This window comes from Atractosteus spatula, chromosome 19, assembly GCF_055471065.1.
Source record: "Atractosteus spatula isolate fAtrSpa1 chromosome 19, fAtrSpa1.hap1, whole genome shotgun sequence".
Lineage (NCBI taxonomy): Eukaryota > Metazoa > Chordata > Actinopteri > Semionotiformes > Lepisosteidae > Atractosteus > Atractosteus spatula.
In genome coordinates this window covers 3,921,415-3,943,146 of record NC_142724.1, presented here as the reverse complement: position 1 = coordinate 3,943,146, position 21,732 = coordinate 3,921,415, and the positions used below count along the sequence as shown (strand labels likewise).

General features: G+C 37.8%; 2 protein-coding genes across 2 annotated transcripts; both read right to left on the bottom strand.

Moving 5' to 3' along the window:
• Positions 1-1,316: 1,316 nt before the first annotated feature.
• kif3b (kinesin family member 3B) lies at positions 1,317-13,566 on the bottom strand. The gene is made up of 9 exons (XM_088937614.1): positions 13,512-13,566; positions 9,249-10,713; positions 7,544-7,645; positions 6,781-6,903; positions 6,352-6,470; positions 6,102-6,218; positions 5,608-5,713; positions 4,753-4,931; positions 1,317-3,567 (listed from the first exon to the last, which is right to left on the bottom strand). Exons 2-9 carry the CDS (start codon positions 10,659-10,661, stop codon positions 3,465-3,467), a joined length of 2,262 nt encoding a protein of 753 aa, XP_088793740.1. The 5' UTR covers positions 10,662-10,713; positions 13,512-13,566; the 3' UTR covers positions 1,317-3,464.
• A 482-nt stretch (positions 13,567-14,048) lies between these two features.
• pofut1 (protein O-fucosyltransferase 1) lies at positions 14,049-20,158 on the bottom strand. Its single transcript, XM_088937186.1, has 7 exons — positions 20,006-20,158; positions 19,494-19,615; positions 18,889-19,071; positions 17,674-17,786; positions 17,082-17,274; positions 16,290-16,532; positions 14,049-15,733 (listed from the first exon to the last, which is right to left on the bottom strand). The coding sequence occupies exons 1-7, from the start codon at positions 20,142-20,144 to the stop codon at positions 15,545-15,547; spliced, it is 1,182 nt and encodes a 393-aa protein (XP_088793312.1). The 5' UTR covers positions 20,145-20,158; the 3' UTR covers positions 14,049-15,544.
• Between the last annotated feature and the right edge of the window lie 1,574 nt (positions 20,159-21,732).

Here is a 21,732-nt window from a genome sequence, read left to right as displayed (position 1 = left end):
CGTTTTATAGCTGCACATTCCGTAAAAGCTGTTTGCGTTTCTCCCAAACGAAATGCACACCCATTTCTAGTACTTCTCCGAAAACAAGTTTGTTATTCTTGTACTGAATTTTCAAAAGCATTACTAGTACACGTGATGTAGTTGCGTCGCAGTACACAAATACTGACATTTGCGCTCCAACTCCACCTACCGTATAATAGCTGTATGTGCTTCACAGGCAAAAGACAAAAGTTTAAAAAACATTTTACACAGCACTCAGATCACAGAAATTGACTCTGATGTGAGTTTATGTTGATAATGGACAAATTACATTGCAACTTTAATATGCGCACCTTAAAGAGTTACTATCCGGCATCTGCTTGCATCACAGGCCTTGAAAATACACATTTTAATCTACTGTTAATTTAGTTGTAATTTCTAGTCTTCAAGGTCTATATTTGTAGCAGAAATAGCAACTTCAAGAGTTGCACTTCAGAGTTTTAATGGAACCTGCAGGTCTTAGAGAGAAGTAATTTGTGGGGCACTATGTCAATGAATCTTTCAGAAGACTGTAAAATGTTTTACAAGGAAAAACCTAGTTTTTCCTAGACATATATAACTAGACATGTTAAAGGCGCAAGGTTGGGGTTGGGTGTGAAGGCATCAAGGGGTCAAGATTAATCACATTGCTCTTCATCTTCCAATGCTGGTTTGGCCATCTGCTAAATTAAAACAGTTTGACTTACAGCCAAGTTCATTTTGCAATGCAGAATAATTTCGGCAGCCAACCTCCAGCTAATCCAAGAAACTAATGTTGCATTAGTTCACTTTCATTCACCAGCAGCACAGCTCAGTCTCTATGTAACCTTCAATCTATTTCATATCATGCATTTTCTTTTTCTTTCCAGAGGTAAAAATAGGAAAGCCTTTCATGCTCAGTTTAAAACACAGCATATTCACCACAATTCCCAGAGAAAGTAATGATGAAAAACGTTCTGGGTCTTTGATTAACTGTACTTACTGGTCAAAACGTAGATGTTACTTTTAGAAATTTAAAAATAAATTGAAACTTTGCACTTGATGAATAAGATTGAAGGAATCTGCAGTTCAAAATTAATCCAAACTTTGAAGAGACTAAAAAGAAAACCAGTTTTATTAGTGAATACCTTTTAGCAGGTATGTTAAAGGCTGTGCTTTAGGAGATAAAACCAACAATAACTAAAACTAAAATGGATATCTTAAAAGAGCTCTTTTCTCACCAACCATGTAACATTTCAAACAAAAAGAAAACATTAAAAATGCATTTGTTTGATGCAGGAAAATCAAACCAATCAAAGAACAGCCATTCTTTCTTTAATGAATTGAACTAAAGGTAGCAAACAGACAAAATGAGTTTAACATTTCATCACAAACCATGAAACAGCTGGACATAGAACAATGACATTGGTGGACCAAAAACATAACTTTGGTTTGTCTAAGATAAAGCCAAACCAATTATTAAGTTCCTTTTGTCTAATCAGTTATGGACTCTAGGTTCAGTGTAAATGACTAGCTGAAATAAAAGTGTCACATAAGCTTCTGAAACTTAAAATGTATACTTCACATTTTATTTTTTTCTAATGTTACTCTTTAAAATACATCCTAAACATCTGTCAATACATGCTGTACAAAACACTAATTAGAATTTTATATTTCCAGTAAATGGGAAGAGTTAGTCATTTTAGTTGCCCTCCTTCTTTCATTAATTATCATTATACTAAATTTAATATCCTTACATGTCAAACTATAATGGGGCAAGGTATTTTCTACCACATCTGCAAACAGAAAAAGAGGGACTGAGCTCATAGCACTGCTTTCTAGGATCACATACAAGACCTCTGTAATGTTGTGGTTTCAAATGTCTCATCGCTGTAGAACAAAACAATTAGATTGTGAATGAAAATTATATATAATACATCAATCCATAAATGTTTTGAATCTGAAATATTGTTCATTCAGGCCTCTGTATTTCTTTTCCTACAACAGGTTTGTACAATGCAAGTAAAAATACAAAGCTATTCCAAAAAAGGAGCACTTCCAAGCATATTCTTGTATGCAACATAAGAAGAAAAGAAATTCACATTTCACTCAGCCTAAAAGATACACAAAAATAAGTTTTTATACATAACTTTAAATTATACAATCCCAAATAAAAATTATGCTTGTTCAGAAAATAAAGATTTGAAAAAACAAAGCTTATCTACATTTGTACTCATAAATCGGAAACAAACATAAATTAGAGTGTAGCAATTTGCAAAATTTTAGTTAAAAGTTTTTTTCTTTTTTTTTTACACCTCAACATTCTATGCAAAGTATCCATTCCTTTATATACATCGAGTGTATGCAAGTTATACAGGAAGAAATGTATCGTAATAGCAGCAAGCAGTGGCACTATCCAGAGGGCACAGGGGTTACTCCAAAGTTGCAGAGGTCTTATTGTGGATGCATTACATGACAGGGTTCTTTAACTGGGGGCACAGGACACTGAATTCCCAAGAGGGAACAACGTCACTTGCCTTCAAGACAAATACTTCATGCTGTCTCATGATATCCAACAATCTAAAGGTCCTACCCATTTATAAGGCATCTCAAAGTCCTTACATATTTAGTGTACAGCTTTTTAAATTAGGTATTTTTAAAATAGGTCTTTAAGGTACCACAGTTATCCCAAGCCAGCTTGTTTCAAATGAGAACTACAATGCAATGAATATATCCTAATCCCGATCCTACCAGAATGCATCTCTTAATTATTTAGTGCTATTTTCAGAAGCATTTGTGATATACTAAAATAAAGAAATAGGATACTCTGATCTGGTCTGCATTGTTGTGATTAAAGTAATGAAAGACCATGAGAGTGCTTTTAGTACTTCACAGATGGAAAGTTTAAGACTGCTGAACAAATTCATATTTGTTTTATCTGAAAAGGCTGATACAGACTAAGTTGATTCTTCCTGTCTAGCCCAGCTGACAGTGTCAACAGCTCCTCTGAATACTGCCTCATGTTTTTAAAAAGGATAATCCTTTTTCAAAAAGGATACAGTTCTAGGGACATACCAACATAACGTTTTAACTACGCAATTGTTTTTCTTCTAACTCTTGCAAAAATCATATTGCATTTGAAAGGAATGCAAAAACTGACTTCAGTGCATTGTTATTTTTATGTGAGTGCCTGCATTACAATATTAAAAAAAGTCCACAAATTGTCACCAGTTTTTATCCCTCCCGTTAATGGCAGGTATGTTTTTTTATATTTGCAGCGTGTTACAGTAAATTCAAGAGTCAATTTTCTTCCAGGGATCCTACAAAAACCCTTTAAAGTGAAAATGCAGAAGGTAAATAAAATAGTAGATTTCAGTTGCATCAGTTAAAAAAATTAAGTCATACCAGTGCTTCCCTGTCTGCCCTTTACAGCTTAATACAGGGCCTTATAAAGAAAGGTGACAGGTTCATTTGGGGACAAGCCCGCGGGATTGGGGGTACAGGGGACTTCCGGCGCTCCCAGGGGAAGACGATGAGGTCGGGGTGCTGGCCTTCTTTCCTGTTTTCAGTCTATTTCCAGAAAAAAAAAGTTTTACATATAGTCTATTACAAAAGATTTCAGTACCTTGCATAGATTTCACTGTACAGTTTTGGTGCTTTAAAGTTTGTTGTCCTGACAATTTAATATTTATTATATACATAACCTACTCCATACATTAAAACTATAAAAAAGCAATAAGTAAATATGAAAGACAAATTGCATGTGTACACATAAGTCAAACTCTTTTCTGCAGGAAACCTAAATTTACATTTACAGAAGTATTTTTACAAGCCACACAATTAGTTGAGTGGCCACTGTCCATGTACAATAAAAATGGTTCACATGATTTTAGAATAAATACACCTGTCTCTGTAAGGTCCATCAGTTACAGCAGATAGTGAAATCCAAGCAAAGATTCAACCATGAAGAACAAGCTTTCAAAACAATTTAGGATTAAGCTGTACAGATGAAGGCACAGATCAAGAGAACAGGAAAAAACATCCAGAGATCCAAAACCTCTGAGCATATTAAATTCAATCTTTAAGAAGTGGGAAGTACCCAGATAGTACCTAGATCAGGTTTGTCCCTTCAAACTGAGTTGCTGGTTAAGGAGGAAACTGGTTAGGGATGCTACCATAAGCCTAAAGAAAACTTTGAAAGAGTTAGTTAAGTGACTGAGACGGGAAAAATGTCCATGGGTCAACAATATCCCAGTCACTTCATAAAGAGGGCATAAGGAGAACTGAAAAAAAGAACATCTCAAATTCTGCACAGTGTATGCAACAAGGTACCTAAGTAATACTGCAAACATGTGGAAAACATTTTGCAGTCAGACCTTTTGGCCTAAATGCTAATTGTTACATCAGATGCAAGCCCAGCATAATGCATCATTCAGTCAACACTATCCATACTGCTGAGCGTGGTGGTGACAGCATTATTTTACAGTCAGTAGGGACTGGCAAGCTTACAAAAACTGACATAGATGGAGGAAAGTACTGACATATTATGGAGGAAAACCTGCTCCAGACCTAAAACTCTTCATTTTGAACATTCAGGTTTTTAATAAAATATTAAGTTAATTAATTCTATGTTAAAAAATGTAGCATATTGTAGTTACACAAGATGGGACATCATAGAAAGAGTCTGAATAAATGGTTAATGGTTGAGCAGGGAGCCCTGTTTTAAATATTTTTACACTACATGCAGCATCTCACCTGGACTTTAATTTCCTGTTGCCAAAGCTTTCGAAAGTCGACGCATCCACCTGAATCTCAGCCTCGTCCTGCAGCGCAGCTTCCAGCGCCGCCGCCACCTTGGGGGCAATGGCTGGCTCCTCGTAGTCTCTTGTGGTGCGACTGGGCAGATCCAGCTCCAGCAGGAGGATATTCTCGGCCTGTCAGGGTATGATGCCAAAGGATTAATGCCCATTATTAACCGGCAGGAGGCTGCTTTGAACCCATTTTCTTAACATACAAAACCAGGCTCATTCCAGGCACAGATATCAGCACTGTAAGAACAACACAAATATGGCAAAATGTTTTTACTTTCATTGTAAAAATGTCTGAAAACAAAATGGCAAAAAATGCAATTTTTAAATATACTGTCCTTCCATATAGTTACTTTTTTCTTTTTTATCGCTTTTATCTTCGTTAATGTTTTCTGAATAATAACACAAGTCTGTGTTGTACGGTTCTGTAGGTAAGAACTGACTTGCTCTTTAATGATAGAATACAAAAATAATTACAGAATAAAAAAACCTTAATTCACCTCTATCTACTTAGTTAACCTCCTGGTAGCATATGGGTCATAAGACTGCATTTTAAACTAAAACAACAGCCTAGAAAGTATTAATGTAGTGGACCTAAAAGTTGCCACATGTGTTAAATAAAGCCCTGGTGTGAGATATCTGCAAATCAAACTGGTCCATCTTTGAAGAAATGCCCAAACCCTCTTGAGAGGACTGAAGTTTGGTTTGGTATTCAATAAACCAACCTATAGATCTGATTTCAGCTGACCCAAGATTTAACTCACCTCATATGTGAAAGGGAACCGAACTGAAAAGTGCTCACCCTGTATCTAGCTTCAGGTCTCATCATCATCGACATTCTTGCATGCTGACTCAGGGGCCGCTTGTAGCCCACAGCAGAGATGGGCCTGATCATCATCTGTTGATTACTGCAAGGAATGACCCAGCAGGACAGAAAGATAAAGGGCTTCATAATTCATAGTTTCTTGGAACACCCATAGTGTAAAAGTTACGGGCTCTCTTTTGAAAAGAGGTGGTAAAAATAGAGTTTTTCTAGAAAAGTGTATGATCCAAAATATGACAATATTTTGCAGTATTAGTGCACAGTCATATTGGCATACATCACTTTAAAAATATGTAGCTTTAACTTTCTAAACATAATGCCCAGAATGTACAGGAAGGATGATAACTTTACACAGTAAAAAATCTAGTGCTATTCATGTGTTGGAACATTTATAGAACGCTTAACGAAGCAGAAGTCCAACACTCCAACTTCATTTTCTAATTTAATTAAAAGAAAATCATATAAATCCATACTCCTCAATCCGAGTTATGGGACGCAACTTCCAGTGATCATCCTCATCATCAAGAAATGCCCTGTTCATAATTTTGTTCTTTTCTTCCATTGGGATGAAGTTCTCAATGATAAGGTGTCTAAAACAAGGTAAATAAATAGTAAGACAAAAGTTTGATACTGTTTCATAAAACAGCAAACACAATGCCCTTAGAAACATGTTGCTCAGCAGAAGCATTCATTTATGTGTTCAGTTATGTATCATTTACATACTTGAGCTTCAGTTCCCTAGTCAGCTCATTCTGAGTCTGCTCCAGTTCTTGTCTTTCTTTAATGTGCTCTTCTTGTAGATCATGGATCTCAGCTTTAACTGCCTGTAGCTTTGCAAACAGCTATAAAGAGGAAAACAGGAAATCATTTTCTGGATGCGAAGGTTTGCCCAGTTGGTACAAAAAAATGAAAAACTCAAGAATTTCATGTAACTATAAGAGTGTTCACTAAACATTAATTATTAATAGTAATGATGTAAAAGTTAAAAAAAATATTTTTAAGATATCTGAATATGCATTGAAAAATGACACTAAATGTTTTAACTTTTCAAATACATCAATAACAGTTATACCTGCTCAACAGTAATTAAGCATAATTGTTATTCGGTAACCTACAGAAAAACCTCTAGTAAATAACAAAAGGGCATCACACCTTTTTCAATTTCTTTGTTTTGATGTCCACCTCCTGCTGCAGGGAGCTGTAGGTTTCCTTCAGCTCCAAAGTCTCTTCGTCCCGAGATTCCATTTGCTGCTGCATCTCCCGCTCTCTTCGTTTCTAGCCCCCAATCAAAACATGTCAACGTGAAACAAACACCAGATTATTAGCCGATTTTAAAAAATAACAGAATTTAAAAAATAACATAACAACATCAGAAATGTGTGAAAACACTGGATAATTTACTATAATCATCAAAATTGTGATGATTAACACAAGGGGAGTCTTTAGCCACTGAATAAGCTTTGCTGGATTGTAAGATGTTAAGACAATAAAATATGCATACATCTATAATGGGAGATGAAGAAAACAGCAAAAGATGAGCCTCTACTATCAGCCATGTTTTAAAAAAGAAGAACCATACAAATCATTGCAAAAATAATACAGAATACAGACATTAAAAGTAATTAAAATACTGCATTGCTAAAATATTAAAGACAAAACCTGGAAGAGTGTAGCTCATACATTAGCAGTGGCTGAAGTACTTGTGTTATCTGCAATACAGGTTCTTTCCAACCGGGATAGTGAAATAGTAATTCTTCCACCAACAAATTTCTTGGAAAATTTATACTACACAAATGTATACAGCTAAATGGGGCAAATTATATCCTCTGGTTTAAAAAACATTCTTATTTTCAACAGCTTTGAGCCTGTAGTTTTTATTATTTTTAATATTTCTGTGACTTTGCTTTTGTTTCACCTGTTCTGCAATTTCTTGTCGTTTCAGCTCCAGTATTTTCTGTTGTTCATTTGTATGATCAACAATATTTTTACCTCCCACAAGGAGCTTACTTTCCATGGCCTGTGAAGGTACAGAAAAAACACACAGCAGTAAGTTCAAAGGTGACAACAGCATTCCACATTTTTAAGATGATGCCTGCTTGCATTAGCATTAGCTGTACAAAATGCATTTACATACAATATTCAATTACAGTAAGGTCAATACTTGTACAGCATGTTTATGTTAAATGCAAAACGCTATTTAAGATTATCATAATATGCCTTATGATAATGTACATAATAGTGTTTCAAAACCTCACAAAAGTCACAAAGATCTATAGCATTTTTCTGCAAAGACTGAATTACTATATTTGTTGCTACTGAAATATAATAAACCAAACTATCTCCTATTTTAATCGGAGATTTTCCACAAACAGCTCTTCCAATTTGACATTTCCTCACACCAAGAATATCACCTGCCAGAATGTATTATCTTTCCAATGATTACCTCCAAGTTATTTTAGATCTACAGCACAACAAAGTTGCATGATCAATTTAAATTAAAAAATGATTTGTATCACTAATAAAACTAGCTCAATAGATTTCTGTCCTAAAGACAGGGAACAAAATTGCAATGCTCAGCAGTATTTGTGAGATCTATTATATGATTATCAAATATAATTAAGGTACCTTAAAATATGCTGAGATTGTGCGTTAAGTGCCTTCATGACTTAAGAACAGAGTGAAATCTCAAGCAAGCTAGAAAAGGCTTTGGGTTATTCTGAAGGAAAGGAATGCTCCCTCAAGTATCAAGAGATGACCTCTTGAGGCAGTAAGGCACATTATTGCATTTTTAACTTGACAAAACCACGAATGGAGGTTAATTTAAAAGAACTTCTCGACTAATGTGCAAATCACTGATCCATGATATCTAATACTGTCCTGACTGTGCAGAGCAGCAGTTAAATGATAACTCCCAAAATGACAGGAGACAAAACTATAGAGTAACTGGAGAAAAGAGAAGTCACTTTGAAAAACAACATTCTACCATTTACTTATAAGGATATTTTCATCCATACGAAATCCTAAAAAGTGATCATGACAATATCCACCATAATTACCAGAAAGTTGTCACTTATTCCTTGTTAGTGCTAGTGCCTATCCCAGGAGAATAATGCTCAAGGCAGGAACATACCCTGGATTTCAGTTTATCGCTGGGAACCCGCCTGACGAACAATTTAGACTTAGAGACGTCAATAAACCTAGCCAACAAATCTTTGGAAAGCGCCTGGCAAAACCTATGCAAAGGTGAATAACTCCACCTCGGCAGACACCCCAGTTCAGAATCAAGCCTAAGACCAAACAGCGGGAAAACAGTGCTAACCACCATGTCATTGCTGCCCACAATGAAAATACAAAGGAAAAACAAAAATTAATTATCAGAGCTACACAATTAACCAAAGTAGCTTCAAAGCTTTAGACCACTTTGCCGCTAAACATTGGTGCTGTTAAAAGATTAGCCTCGTTGTAAACTACATCATATTGTTTTTAAAGACAATATTCTTAATCAGACAAAATTCAGAATCAATTTTCATTTGGCATCAACATAATTCTGAACATGGAAATAAACTTCAGTCTTGAAACCTCACATTATCATGAAAACAACGTTAATAATTGACACCAACCTTCACTTTGGCAGCCAGCATCTCACCGGCTTCCTTTTCTCTTTTCAGGTCATCCATTTTCTTCTCCTTCTCCTTGAGTAGCTTCAGTTTTTCCTCTGCTATCAAGCTGTGGTCTTCCATGATGGCCTTCTTCTCCTTCTCCAGCTTCTCCTGTTGTTCTCGCCAGTAATCTGTGTCATCTTTGTCATCTTCTGTTTCCTCCTCTCCATCCTCCTCCTCCTCCTCTTCCTCCTCACCCAGCTCCTCTCCCCCCTCGCCCACATGTCGCCTGTGTCTCTTCCGCCTCCTTTTGCCTGATCTCTTCTCCAGCTGAGCCTTTAAGCGAGCTATCTCCTCCTGAAACTCCCGCAAAAGGGCATCCTTCGGGTCTTCATTCACTCGTGGCTTGTTCTTGATGTTCTTTGCCCGGTTGGAATACCGCAGAGTTGTGAGAGTCTCTTCTACGTTGTATGAGGCTGGGCCAATGTTGGCCACCATGACTGTCTTGGCATTACCACCCAAGGAGTCCTGAAGCAAACGGGTAAGTTTGGAGTCACGGTATGGGATATGGGTGCTCTTGCCATCCACCAGGGCAGAGATCACATTTCCCAATGCTGACAGAGACAGGTTGATCTTGGTGGCTTCCTTCAACCTCTCACCCTGCGCTCCTGTTTTAGTTTGACGTTCGCTGCCCGCTAGATCCACCAGGTTGAGCTTTCCCACTCTGATGTGATTTTCTCCATCCAAGCCTAACTCACTGCACTCAATGGTGATGACAAAGATGGCATGTGACCTGGAGCTGTGCTCGTTCATGTTGGTGGCTCCCACAGATCGGTTCTGATTTCCGACGTTCATGACGTGCTCAATTTCCTTCACGCTTTTGGTGACAAAAGATGACAGGTCTTTGACATAAACACCCGTATCTGGCCTTTCCTTTAGCTCAAGTCTTTTGGCCTGGTCTTTTGATAATAAGTCTCTGATCTCCTCTTGGTATATTTCCAAATATGATGCTCTGACAAGGTACTGCTGGTTCTGGGACCTAGATATGTGCGTAAATATATGCTCAAAGGAGTTAGGGATGACTCCTCTTCTCTCTGGGTCATTACGCACTCCTTCCATAGTGTAGGTTTTGCCAGTTCCTGTCTGGCCATATGCAAAGATGGTTCCATTAAAACCCAGAAGGACAGAATCCACCAAGGGTCTAAAGGTCTCATCATACAGTTCAACCTGCTTGGAATTCCAGTCATACACGGAATCAAATGTGAATGTCTTGGGAAGTTCACTGGGTGCTCCCCTGGGATTCTTCACAGAGACTTGCCCTAGTTTCACATCCACAGACACCACTCGCTCAAAGTTAGCAGCAACCTCTTTGTCATTCATCGGCCTACATCTGACGACAACCTTCACAGACTCCGAGCTTTTGGTTTTAGACATTTTGAAAATCGATGTTTCTTGACATCAAGTGAAAGTCGTCTGGTTTCAAACCCTAAGCAAACACACAATTGTTAGTTTATTTTCATACTGGAATATTTTTGTTAGCAGCCTGACTCTAGGAACAACTTTCTTTAGTATCAGTCATAAAATTCTGTATGTGAATCTTAATATGTAATCAGACAATATTACTGCTGTAAAAGCTGTTTTCAATCAGTGCCTGAAAGCAATGTTTAATGAATTTATGATCTGCTGGTGTGCTGGTCTTGATAAAGATGAATAATATTTTTTTTTACTTCAGAGGCTCTTTAATTAGAAAATGCTTCTAATTTTCAATGTGCTTCCCCACTAGGGCTCACAACACAGTTCTGGGGACCTGTCTAATCAAATAACTTTTTTTCCACAATTGTCTATATACCTTTGTATCTATTTATACAGGAAGGTATTTTACTGCAGTGATTTGGGTGAAGTACCTTACTGGGGTTTGAATTATAAATTCAGAACCTTTACCACAGTTTCACACTGCTGCCACAAGTAAATGCATTAAATGTTATACTATAACCCCAGCATGATTTTACCAAACTTTTGTCTCAGTGATTCACTGTTCACCATTAAATGTGCATCTGTTTGAAATGCAATGTTTATATTGACAGAATAGCCCAACACATTTGGGGCCAAGAGATCATGTTTCAAAATCAATAATCAAATTAAACCTAACAACCCCTTGGTGTAACAGTATACGGTAAAAACATGTCATGCACTTGATATCAGTTCATCCATCTGTTAGTGCTGGCAGCAGTGCCTACAGTACAGTGGTGAAAACATCAATTTTACGAAACTTTCCTTGCACCAACTTTCACCAGTGAGGATATGAGTCTCACAGTATTTGCAACAAATTGTGCATGGGAAGGTATCATGAGAATTGATTAGTTAACAGGACGTCATTTAGTATTTTATACTCAGGGAATGGTTTAAAACTCATTAGAAATAAGGTTGTGGGGACACTAATCTACTACCCATCGTAAACAAATGCTTTGCTTCTATGCCGGTTACACAACAACACAACTGTGAAAAAAGGTCCAGAGGTTTTCAACAGAAACACATCTATGAAAAAAAGGTTTAAATGCTCAGTGGGCGCCTGTATCTTGGTAAATCAAACTGCTTAAGGACTGCAGTGCATAAATACAAGACAAAATTAACTGTGTACAGAAACACTTAAGAAACAGAAGAGGCATAACTGAATATTTACTGCTTTCCAGAGATACTGTACTGGAAGATTCAGAGAGCCTTTCTCTCTGTGGAGTCCCATCTTCTAAAAGCCACTGAATACATGAATAACTGGGAGGATGTGAACAGAGACCATTCTGATTACTCGATTTGTCAGCTCCTGCAGACTACATCTTTATCCTAATAACAACACTACGGAGGAGTTTGGTGTTCATGAAACTCTAGAGTATAGAGAATGGCAATCGTCAAATTCAGGCCTATACAGGATGGAATTCCTTATGCAAGCTACTTATCTTAGAGGCTACTTTTCTGCTTTTTGCTCATTTCAGCTGTGCCAAATTCACAAATTACCTCTGCCTGTTTCAATCCCTGAGGTTTTAGTGCTACTAAGACACAAAATTCTACAACATGCTTTTGCAATCCATTAAGTTTTTTTTAATGTTGCTTACACAAAAAAAGGGTTGGTTCACCTTAACTGAAACCGTTTTATTTTACTGTTCAGACTTTGTAGATTAAGGGCAGCAGACCACAAGAAAACACGTTAGATCTAATGATAGAATTGTTTTGAGCAAATCACTAGCTAAATAAGTCACTCTCATAATATTCAAAATAATTTCAAACAATATGCAAAATAGTTTCACAGATTCTATCTCTGATCCCAGACTACTTTCATTACATTTAGGGTAAGCAAGTCTTCGACTGCTGTTATTCAGACTTGGCTCAGCAAAAGCTTCCTTTGGATCGCGTCTTTGAATTTCCTGAAACCAAATCAGTTACTGGACGATGAGGCCCCAAAGGTACTGAAGTCAGTATTAAAGACTACCCTGAACGCCTTTCTAAAACTTGTCGCTGCATTTGTTTTTCACAATTATTCTCGAATACGCCTTTAAATCGTTACCTCACCCAACACTACAGCACGGACATCTCCAATATGAAACGCTATTTTATCTATTGACATGCAGCAGAGTTAAGGGAAACTAAATCATTTAACACTAAATAGGACTCTTTTAAAGATTTTAGATGCACTTTTGTTTTATTTTTTGCGTTCTTCAAACCACGATTATCTCAGCTTTTGGGATGCGTTACAGCATACTAGGGATGGGCATTTTTCTTCTTCGCATTAACACAAGGCAGCTACTCTACAAGACGGTAGAAAACAAGAGAAGATGTACTGCAATGTATTACAAAATTACGGTTATTCTTGCATACTTTTGAGTGAAAACTAACATTACGTCTGGTCAGATATTCAACATTTAACAGCCATTCTGTACGTTATCCATTGAAAAAAATGCACTGCAATCAAAACAACCTTTAGAAACACAACTGAAGCTTAATGAAGCTAATTAAGTCTACAAAGATTGTGCCCATATTTAAAAGAGCATTCATGTGAATCACGTCTCCTTGACTGGGAAAGCAAAAAAAAACGAATCACTACGGTACCTCAGCAACCCGTGAAGCGGCCTAGCAACGGCAAAACAAATTAATTTGCACAAAAAAAACCCAACCTCCTCTAATCCTGTTACTCGTCCGTCGAAGCAGACAAGCTCTTAAAGTGGTTTTAATTTAATTCTCGACGAGGTCAGGCAAAACCATACAACGGATAAATTGCGCTTAATGCGGGGTTACCTGCAGTTCAGTCTCTCTCGGTCGTCAGCCATTACTGTTCAGCCTCCACTGTCCCGGATGGAAAGAGAACTTCCTTGGAAACCGGCTGAAGTAAACCTCCCTACACAGAGCAACTAGGCTGATAATGAAATGGTGCAGGATGCCACCTTATCGATGATCCTACTAAGCACAGACAACTGCTTTAAAGTCAGCTTTCGAGACGTGCACTACATATTACACTACATATACCTATATGTTTTCCAGTCCGGCCACACTGTAAAACCGAGTCGTTTTAAAAATAAAAAAAGACATCCAGAGGAAATTAGATTTGCCAATTTAATTGAACGTTGACTCTCCCTTTAAAAGAAAAAAAAAACGCATTATGAAACGAGATGGTGCTGGTAAATTTAATAGCCGATAAAATTCCAATGACTCAGTCATAAAATTATAAATTAACATATTGCATGTAGAGAAATTCATATTGTAATGAAACCTAGCCCAGGATAAAGAATCTTCTTAAATCATTGCATGGATAAAAAGAAAGCTTACACAATCATGTATTGTAAGAAAATCGCTTCAAAGTTTATTACCGGTAAAATCAGTTTATTTAATACAAAATACATATCCAATATAAACCGACAAAGATTGATGTCAAATTGACAAAACTGACAAAACAACATGTAAAATTGTTTTTTGTTTGAAAAAATACTTCTGATATTTCAGAATACTCAATTCAAAATGAATGACAGTATCAAAACACAGCTGATTATCTTGCTAGTCATGTCTGAATATACTACATCTAAACGTAGCACTGCATCCCAACATCCACAGTGCTAATGGCATTCACAGTGAAAGCTATAAAAATCTCTCTAAAATCTTCCTGACATTCCATGATCTTCTGGGTTTTAATTAATACAGTTGAGCTCAGGTACTCTATGTACTCAAACTCCTCAATTTAACTGAAAAAAATACACATTTTAGTTTTTTTCAGCTTTTGAACATCTATATCATTTTGTTCATAAAAAAATGTGTTTCAGTTGGTATGCTCAAGCTTGTACAAAAACCAGGGAAGAGCCCATCACTAATCTTTCAACCCCAATATACATGTATACACTTGAGCAATTAAAAAATGTGCTAATGTAAAATGAATTATACATTATGATGATGTATAAATACTTGTCTGTGTTCATATTTCACTGAAAAAAGCAACATAAAAGAACACCTAATTTTTCTTAGCCTTAAGAAAGTTTCACACAATTATGTACTTCCAAAGAACTACAGCTGTAGTTCTCACATCTTGCTCACTTTGTCCAGTCCCATGGGACACAAGATATCTGAAGTATCCCAGATTTCCTGACAGAGTGCAAGATCAGGAAGCACCAAAACCATAATTCCTAAAACTCCTCTGTTCCATTCTTGGAAGTTTAATAAACCTGTCCATCAATCTCCCACAACAAATCAGACATCTGTTATCAAACTGCTGAAACAGATGTAATGTGATGAAGCTTTCTGTATCCACAGGTTACAGAATTTACCAGAGTTTGTGCTTGTGTTCTAGCAGAGACTGAAAGAAAGAGTCATTCAAAATGGGAATGGGTACTAAAATCAATGACAAAATAAAATATGCATGATCATTAAAACGCAGATCTCAGAAAAGTAATCGAAAATCTTGTGACTATTTATGAATATACTACTCATATATTCTTTTAAAGCCAAATTTTACCAGAAAATAGTTTTTCTAAACTGTAGTAATCCAGCCTTTTTAAGGACTGCAGACAAAATTCAGTTACTTTTTTTTAAAGATTTTAAAAACATGACAAAACTGAAGAGAAGTAATTCTGAAGAGTGTCTGTTAATTGTTATGAGATCAGTATACTATGTGTAATCTGTATACTGTCAGTGTATACTGTCAGTCATGATATAGTAAAGTTTTCTTTGCACAAGTGAAGGCTCCCTAAAAATAAACTTGCATCTCCCCCCTTACCTAACCTATTAGAAGCCTGGCTATTTCCAGCACAGCAACCAACAGTGAATGACCTCATCTGCTGCAGTCCTTAAAGTTCATCTCTTTTCTTTCCAGGATAGTCCATTCCAAAGAACGAGGAAGGTCTATTGTGAACATCGCGTTCCCGTTTTACAAAGGCAGAGAAAGAGGAGGCACAGTTCCCAATGAAGTGGTCTGCCTGTCCCAGGATATACAGGTCTGTCTGAGCCACATCAGGCTGCAAACTTACAACCTTAACCTGTTCAAAGAAGGAGGATAAATCATCAAAAACATGCCGTACAAAGTAATGGTTCTGCATGGTCCTAGAACTGTTTTTTTTCTTTTATCTGAAGGTTAGAAATGTTCCTCTCCCCCTTTGACAAAACCTGCCAAGCTAGAAAAAAAGATTAGGGAATAAATACAAACAAAAGAGGCCCGACAGGCAGAATTTTGAAGTGCATAGTGGTTAGGACTTGTAACTGTAAACTTGTGGTTCAAATCCAAGGTGTGGACATGCTGTTATACTCTTAAGCAAGGTGCCTCACTCAGATTGCACCAGTAAGAGACCCAGCCGTACAAATGGCTACACATGAAAGTTACTTTGGCTATATATGCGAGACAAATACAATTAATGATAGTTGCAACAATTTTTCACTCAGTTAAAAGACATTGGGCATCATCTACAAAGAGAAGTGAAAGCAGAATAAATTAGCAAAGGCACAGAAGGAATTCCTAATCCTTCTCAATTAAGTTTGCAACAACTAAAATTCTAAAGATTCAGTAAGCATGGGGGGAAAAAAGGAAGTCATACTCACATTTCCCTTGAACAGTTTCTCTATCTCTTTGCTGTGAGATTCAGAGTCAGTAGCAATGTAGACGGACTTGGCATTGGTCTTCTTCACCCACACTTTGAGGGCCCGCTTGATCTCCTTCAGGTCTGGCAGACACATGTCCATGGTGAGCGGCAGAGCAGTTTGGCGGTTGTACCCCACACACTGCGGGGAAGCCATGAAGTGTGGTCCTGCCTCCCCATCTTTTAACAGCTTGCAGGCGTTTTGCTGTCAAAGGCATAACAGATCTTCAACAGCAAGGAAAACAGCTTCCCTCAGCTACTCTCTCAATACTCACTTCTTAGAGAAATGGACACCATTCACTGAAATACCATTCTTTCATATACAATATATCTGAAGAGCTACTTCTATTCACAACAGAAAAACATTCATATAAGGATTTGACATGTCAGTGTGCTCTTCATAAATTACGGATAAAAGCAAAAAAAAACCTATTCCACTGTAAGCACCTTAACAGAAGAAACACACACACCATCCCACACCAATTCCCGGGAATACAAAATACTGTATAACAGATTGCGTTAAATCAGTTCTTTTTTTAACAGCACAAATGAATAGATTTTTGCCTCCCAGGTATTCTGTAAAGAATACTCCTATTAGAAGTGTGCAATAACAATAGTCTTTACTTGGCAGTGAAAACAAGGCACTACAAATAATTTAAGCATGTACAGAAATATATTCAAGGACTTTGTACCAAAAAGGCAAGTCAGTACTGCTTACATGACTGCCCACTCAATAGAATCTACAAACCCTTACCCAGTCTGAGCCAATCCTCAGGTGTATCCCTACGTAGGGACGAACAAGCAGGGATTTGATGTGGCTTTCCCCCTCCTGGGCCATCTGATCAGCCCAAACCACATAGCGCTGGAGACCCACGTGCTCCTCAAGCACAGGGAACTGGGCAGGAGCCCCTGGAAAAGCCACCACAGGGTGCTCTGATGGAGGGAATCTGACAGCAAAGACCATAATATGAACAAGGAGCAGATCAACACAGCCGAACAGCATTCACACAGGTGGACTGGATCACGTGCTGAATGGAAATTCTGTTATGCCGTAGATATCATGAAAAGAGGCAAGTGGTAGAGCAGTCACATAGAGCAAATAGACACTTCACAAGGACAGTTGCCTTAACACATCCATTTCAAACCGCAGGAGCCAGAAGAAGCTACAGTGAATACAGACTGGGAAGAAAAAGGCAGAGGAATTGTAAGCAGACTGAGGCCAATTTGACATACCAAGGCCAGAAAGACACAATGCCTCTAAAAACTGGTGTTACCGTCGTCTTGATCATCAAAGACCGTAATACGCTATCTGTCGGACAGGGAAAATATGCACTGAAAGTACTTGCTTTTTGATCCAGTGTTGCTTGTAGTAACTGTTAAAGGAAATGCCTCCAAAGAGGACAGACCTATCGAACTCCACTCCAAACTGGTCCCAGAAAGGCCCAAAAGGATTCCCATCCTAAAGGGAAAAATACATACATTTCTTATTAGCAGGAGTACAAACATTGCAGGACTGAAAAAATAACAAATAATTCTGTTAACACCCCCCTAGATGGCAGTATTTTCCTATTATGTTAGCTTTCTTCAGTTCCCTGCATTTCAGGTCTATCCATAGGACAAGGTGCTTTGCTTTTAAGCTTAATTGTGGACACCTCAGTATTCAATCTCAAAAAACATGATGTTTAAATCTAGCATGTATCACTTTACCACAACTCACTTATCAGGTTTGACTGATAAATATTCCTAGAATTCATCTGTGCAGTATTAGACAATTACTGTCTAATGCTGCTGGATAGAAGCTGCATGTTTGTTATTGTAGTAGTCGTATGCTGACCCAACCATGTAGCAGTCATAGTGACTCCTTTTCCCGGCGAGCTACAATACCTTTCATTTCCACTTCCACCTGAGTTACTAAAGTCCTAACTGAACCAATTACTGGCATGGTCTAAATCAGTGGCTCTTAACCTGGAGTGCACAATGCTCTTTCTGGGGGTGTGAGTCAGGCCAGATTTGTTTAGAAGGTAAATCACCAAAAAACGCTAATCAAGCACATGCACATATGTACAACTACCTTGTTTCAACAAACCTAGGGACTGTAAGTAATTCTAATATATAATATATCTCAGGTTTAAAGAACTGACGTACTTCAAAGATTTCTGATACGGGGTGTGAGAAATATTTGAAGAACCTCAAGGATGCAGGGAGCAGTAAAGGTTAACAACTACTGGTCTAAATTGACCACGGTTAGCAGATATTTAGGCCCCCGGCATTTTCTGGGTACCAAAGATAAAAGGCTGGGGGTCTTTAAAACTAGTAGTGAACATCAATGCATTATGTATTTTAAAGCTTTTAAGTAAAAAGCACTGCGTGATAGTAATATGAAAACAATGTACAACGGAAAAGGTATAAAAATGTATCTGTATCTGAAATGGGTGAAACTTCCCAGATGACAGCCTTGTGCTGCCATAAAAGCATTTAACCAGTAATCCCAGTCCAGTGCCCCGCTCCCGACAAACATCTCTGTCTCAGTGAGGTTCAGGGCTTCCCCGGGCGGCAGCTACCTTCATGGGACAGCTCTTTTTGTCTGGGCTCCTCTGCGCTGCGGCATCAAAGCAGTAAGCCACTCGCTCGCCCGGGGGCCAGCCAGAGGGGGCCAGCTGCTCCATGAAGTCCTCCAGGCTGACGACTCTGTGGAACTGCTGCAGAGGCTCCAGCTTGAATAATTCCCTGTAAGGAACATGCAGCTGTATGGGGGGGGGGGGAGAGGGTGGTAAATACATTGAGACAGAACACCCCTACTCTGCACATCACAAAGAAGGGCTAGATGGAAAGGGCATCATTCTGCTACACATTGCCTGGGCACTGAATACGGTCACCTGGCTTGCATGCTGCTTTTAGACTTATAGACTACAACAGTAGACTCCCATGGAGACTCTCCTAGTCAATCTAGCCTGTCTACAACTGTGCTACACAAAATGACAGCGTGTGTCTAAAACAAAACATTCAAAACTTGCATTTTGATACGTATGCTTTAACAAAAACACATCCTCGTCTGTTCGCTACCTTCATGGGTCAAAACAAACACCCCTGGATTACTTTACTGGGGGGTATCCATCCTAACATTTTGGCCAGTGGGAGTAAACGAACACCATGACTGGATACGCACATTCGTGAAGGGGGGCGAGTGATGCCTGTAGATGATCCACGGAGGCACAGCCAAGGTACGATTTAGCATCCGTGCAAAGCCCAGGGCACCCAGGAGATGATCAGCCTGGTTCCCAAATCTACCTGGAACAGAAAAAGAGAATGATGATTAGAAATCTCTGAATAACAGATGGCGGTAACTGTAGCCAAGGTATCAGCAATTGGAAAAGCACATACCAAAACGTGCGTTTGCACAAAATACATTCAACCATACCGTTTCACGCCTCTTAATGACTACCCGTCTCTAAATGATTAAAGTCGGCAATGCAAAAAATATGTTTCACTTTCATCTCTACATTTTTTGATTAATGAAAACGGGAACGCGGGTATCATTCATGAAACAAGTCATATTTTGTTGCCAAAAGTAGTGTATGGTATCTAGCAGCGAACTGAACCTGTTGTCTTTGCTCAACACTGTAGCTCACCCACAATGATCGAGAGAAACTGTTAATTAAATTGTTGAAAGGCCCTTACCCATGCAGGGGCAATACAGTATGTATCCATTATCGTCCCACTGCAGATCGCCTGCATTAGAAAAATAAAAGGGCGATAAAACCAATACAAGAACACAAAACTGAGTAAAAAGTTTCTGTTTCATAGCTTCAACGGCCATTACCGCTACCCACAATGCTCAGCGACAGCTGGTAGTTAACCCGTTAACTGCTGCGAGGAAAGACTCGCTTTTGGTTTTAAAAGAAACGATACAATTCCAAAGGGAAAATCTGTGTAAACATGCGTTATGATTGAAAAATAATCCAATTCTGAACAGTATAAACTGTTTTCAGATTTAAGTGTAGTTTTTATCGTCAACAAGACGGCTTACTCGGACATAAGTAATCACCTGGATGTTTCAGTGGCTACGTCCAATCTTTGCATACATAATTAAAAAATATTTTCAATGTATATTTTACTTTGATTTTTTTTCTAACAACCGTCGCCCGAAGAGTTGGACATCCGAAGGACTTCACGTTTTCCTTTGTGTGTGTGTGCGTGCAATATTTTACTAAATGCAGCTTTCTTCACTGAGCTGTTTTCCATGAAGACTTTCCATTCGAATAATAAATCTAAAAAAGCTTGAATGTAACCATAATTTTTTTTTCACCCCTTTGTTTCCTGTTGTTTTGTACGTGGTTAAGGTGGAGACAAATGTGAACAAGTCTAATCGCTTCACGGTCGCCTTTTCACACTCTTGAAAACTTTTTATCCCATGCCGAATCATAAAAAAGTGATTTTGTTTCTTCTCCCAAAAAACACGGAAGACTAATAAATACCTACGTTCACGTCTCCTTTCTCAGTATGCATTTGTTAAAACAAGCATGTACGGTATGCTGCGTACATACTTTTATGTAAAGGCGGAATTAATAATTCTAAATAATTCTCAATCATTATTAAATCGTTATTAATTTCTGATTTGTTCGCTTTCAGTTATGTTATTATTAATAATAACAATAAACGACGGAAAATAAGTGAAAAGTTAACTTCTAAGGACCGCAATAATTTCTTACATTCTTAATTATCAGCCTTCAGTTTTTATGTATTAACTCCTTTCTGGAAAAGGTAAGCGGATGTTAAGGGAACAATACTTTGTTTGCTGTTGTAACAGAGAATTGTGCAATCAATCTTGTTGAAATACTAATTGAAAGTCAAGGAATGCTGTGATTCGTTTTTATTTTATTTGCACAGAAGAGATTAATTTGGGGGTATTAATTGCTCTGAATTGATTTCACATGTTCGAACAAAACCACAAAATTGCGAGCGAAAAAAACGACAGACGGAACGCGATTAAATATTTTATTTAGTTTTACAACTGATCGTTTATAGATGGCTTCAGGAAATCCCACTGTCGTTTATTAATTAACCTATTTTAATGCTTTGCATCTAAATTTGCATCTAAATAACAACTTGCATTGGTACCCGTACATAACCTGTATTTATTAAACAAATTGCCTTAGATCTTTGTAAATAAATCTAGACGTTTTATTTTAGAGCGTCTGTTGGCCATGTGTCATACATATGATGTATAAACACTAAAACATGCAAATACATTTTTTGAAAAATGCAGTGAGATTTTTGCTTCTAGCTTAAGTGGGCTGGAAACGGTTTTGTTTACCTGCATGTCATTTTGTCTCGCATCTTATTATTAGTAGGCTACATCTATATTTATCACACAAATATCAGTATTCAGAATCCCAGCTGCTGTG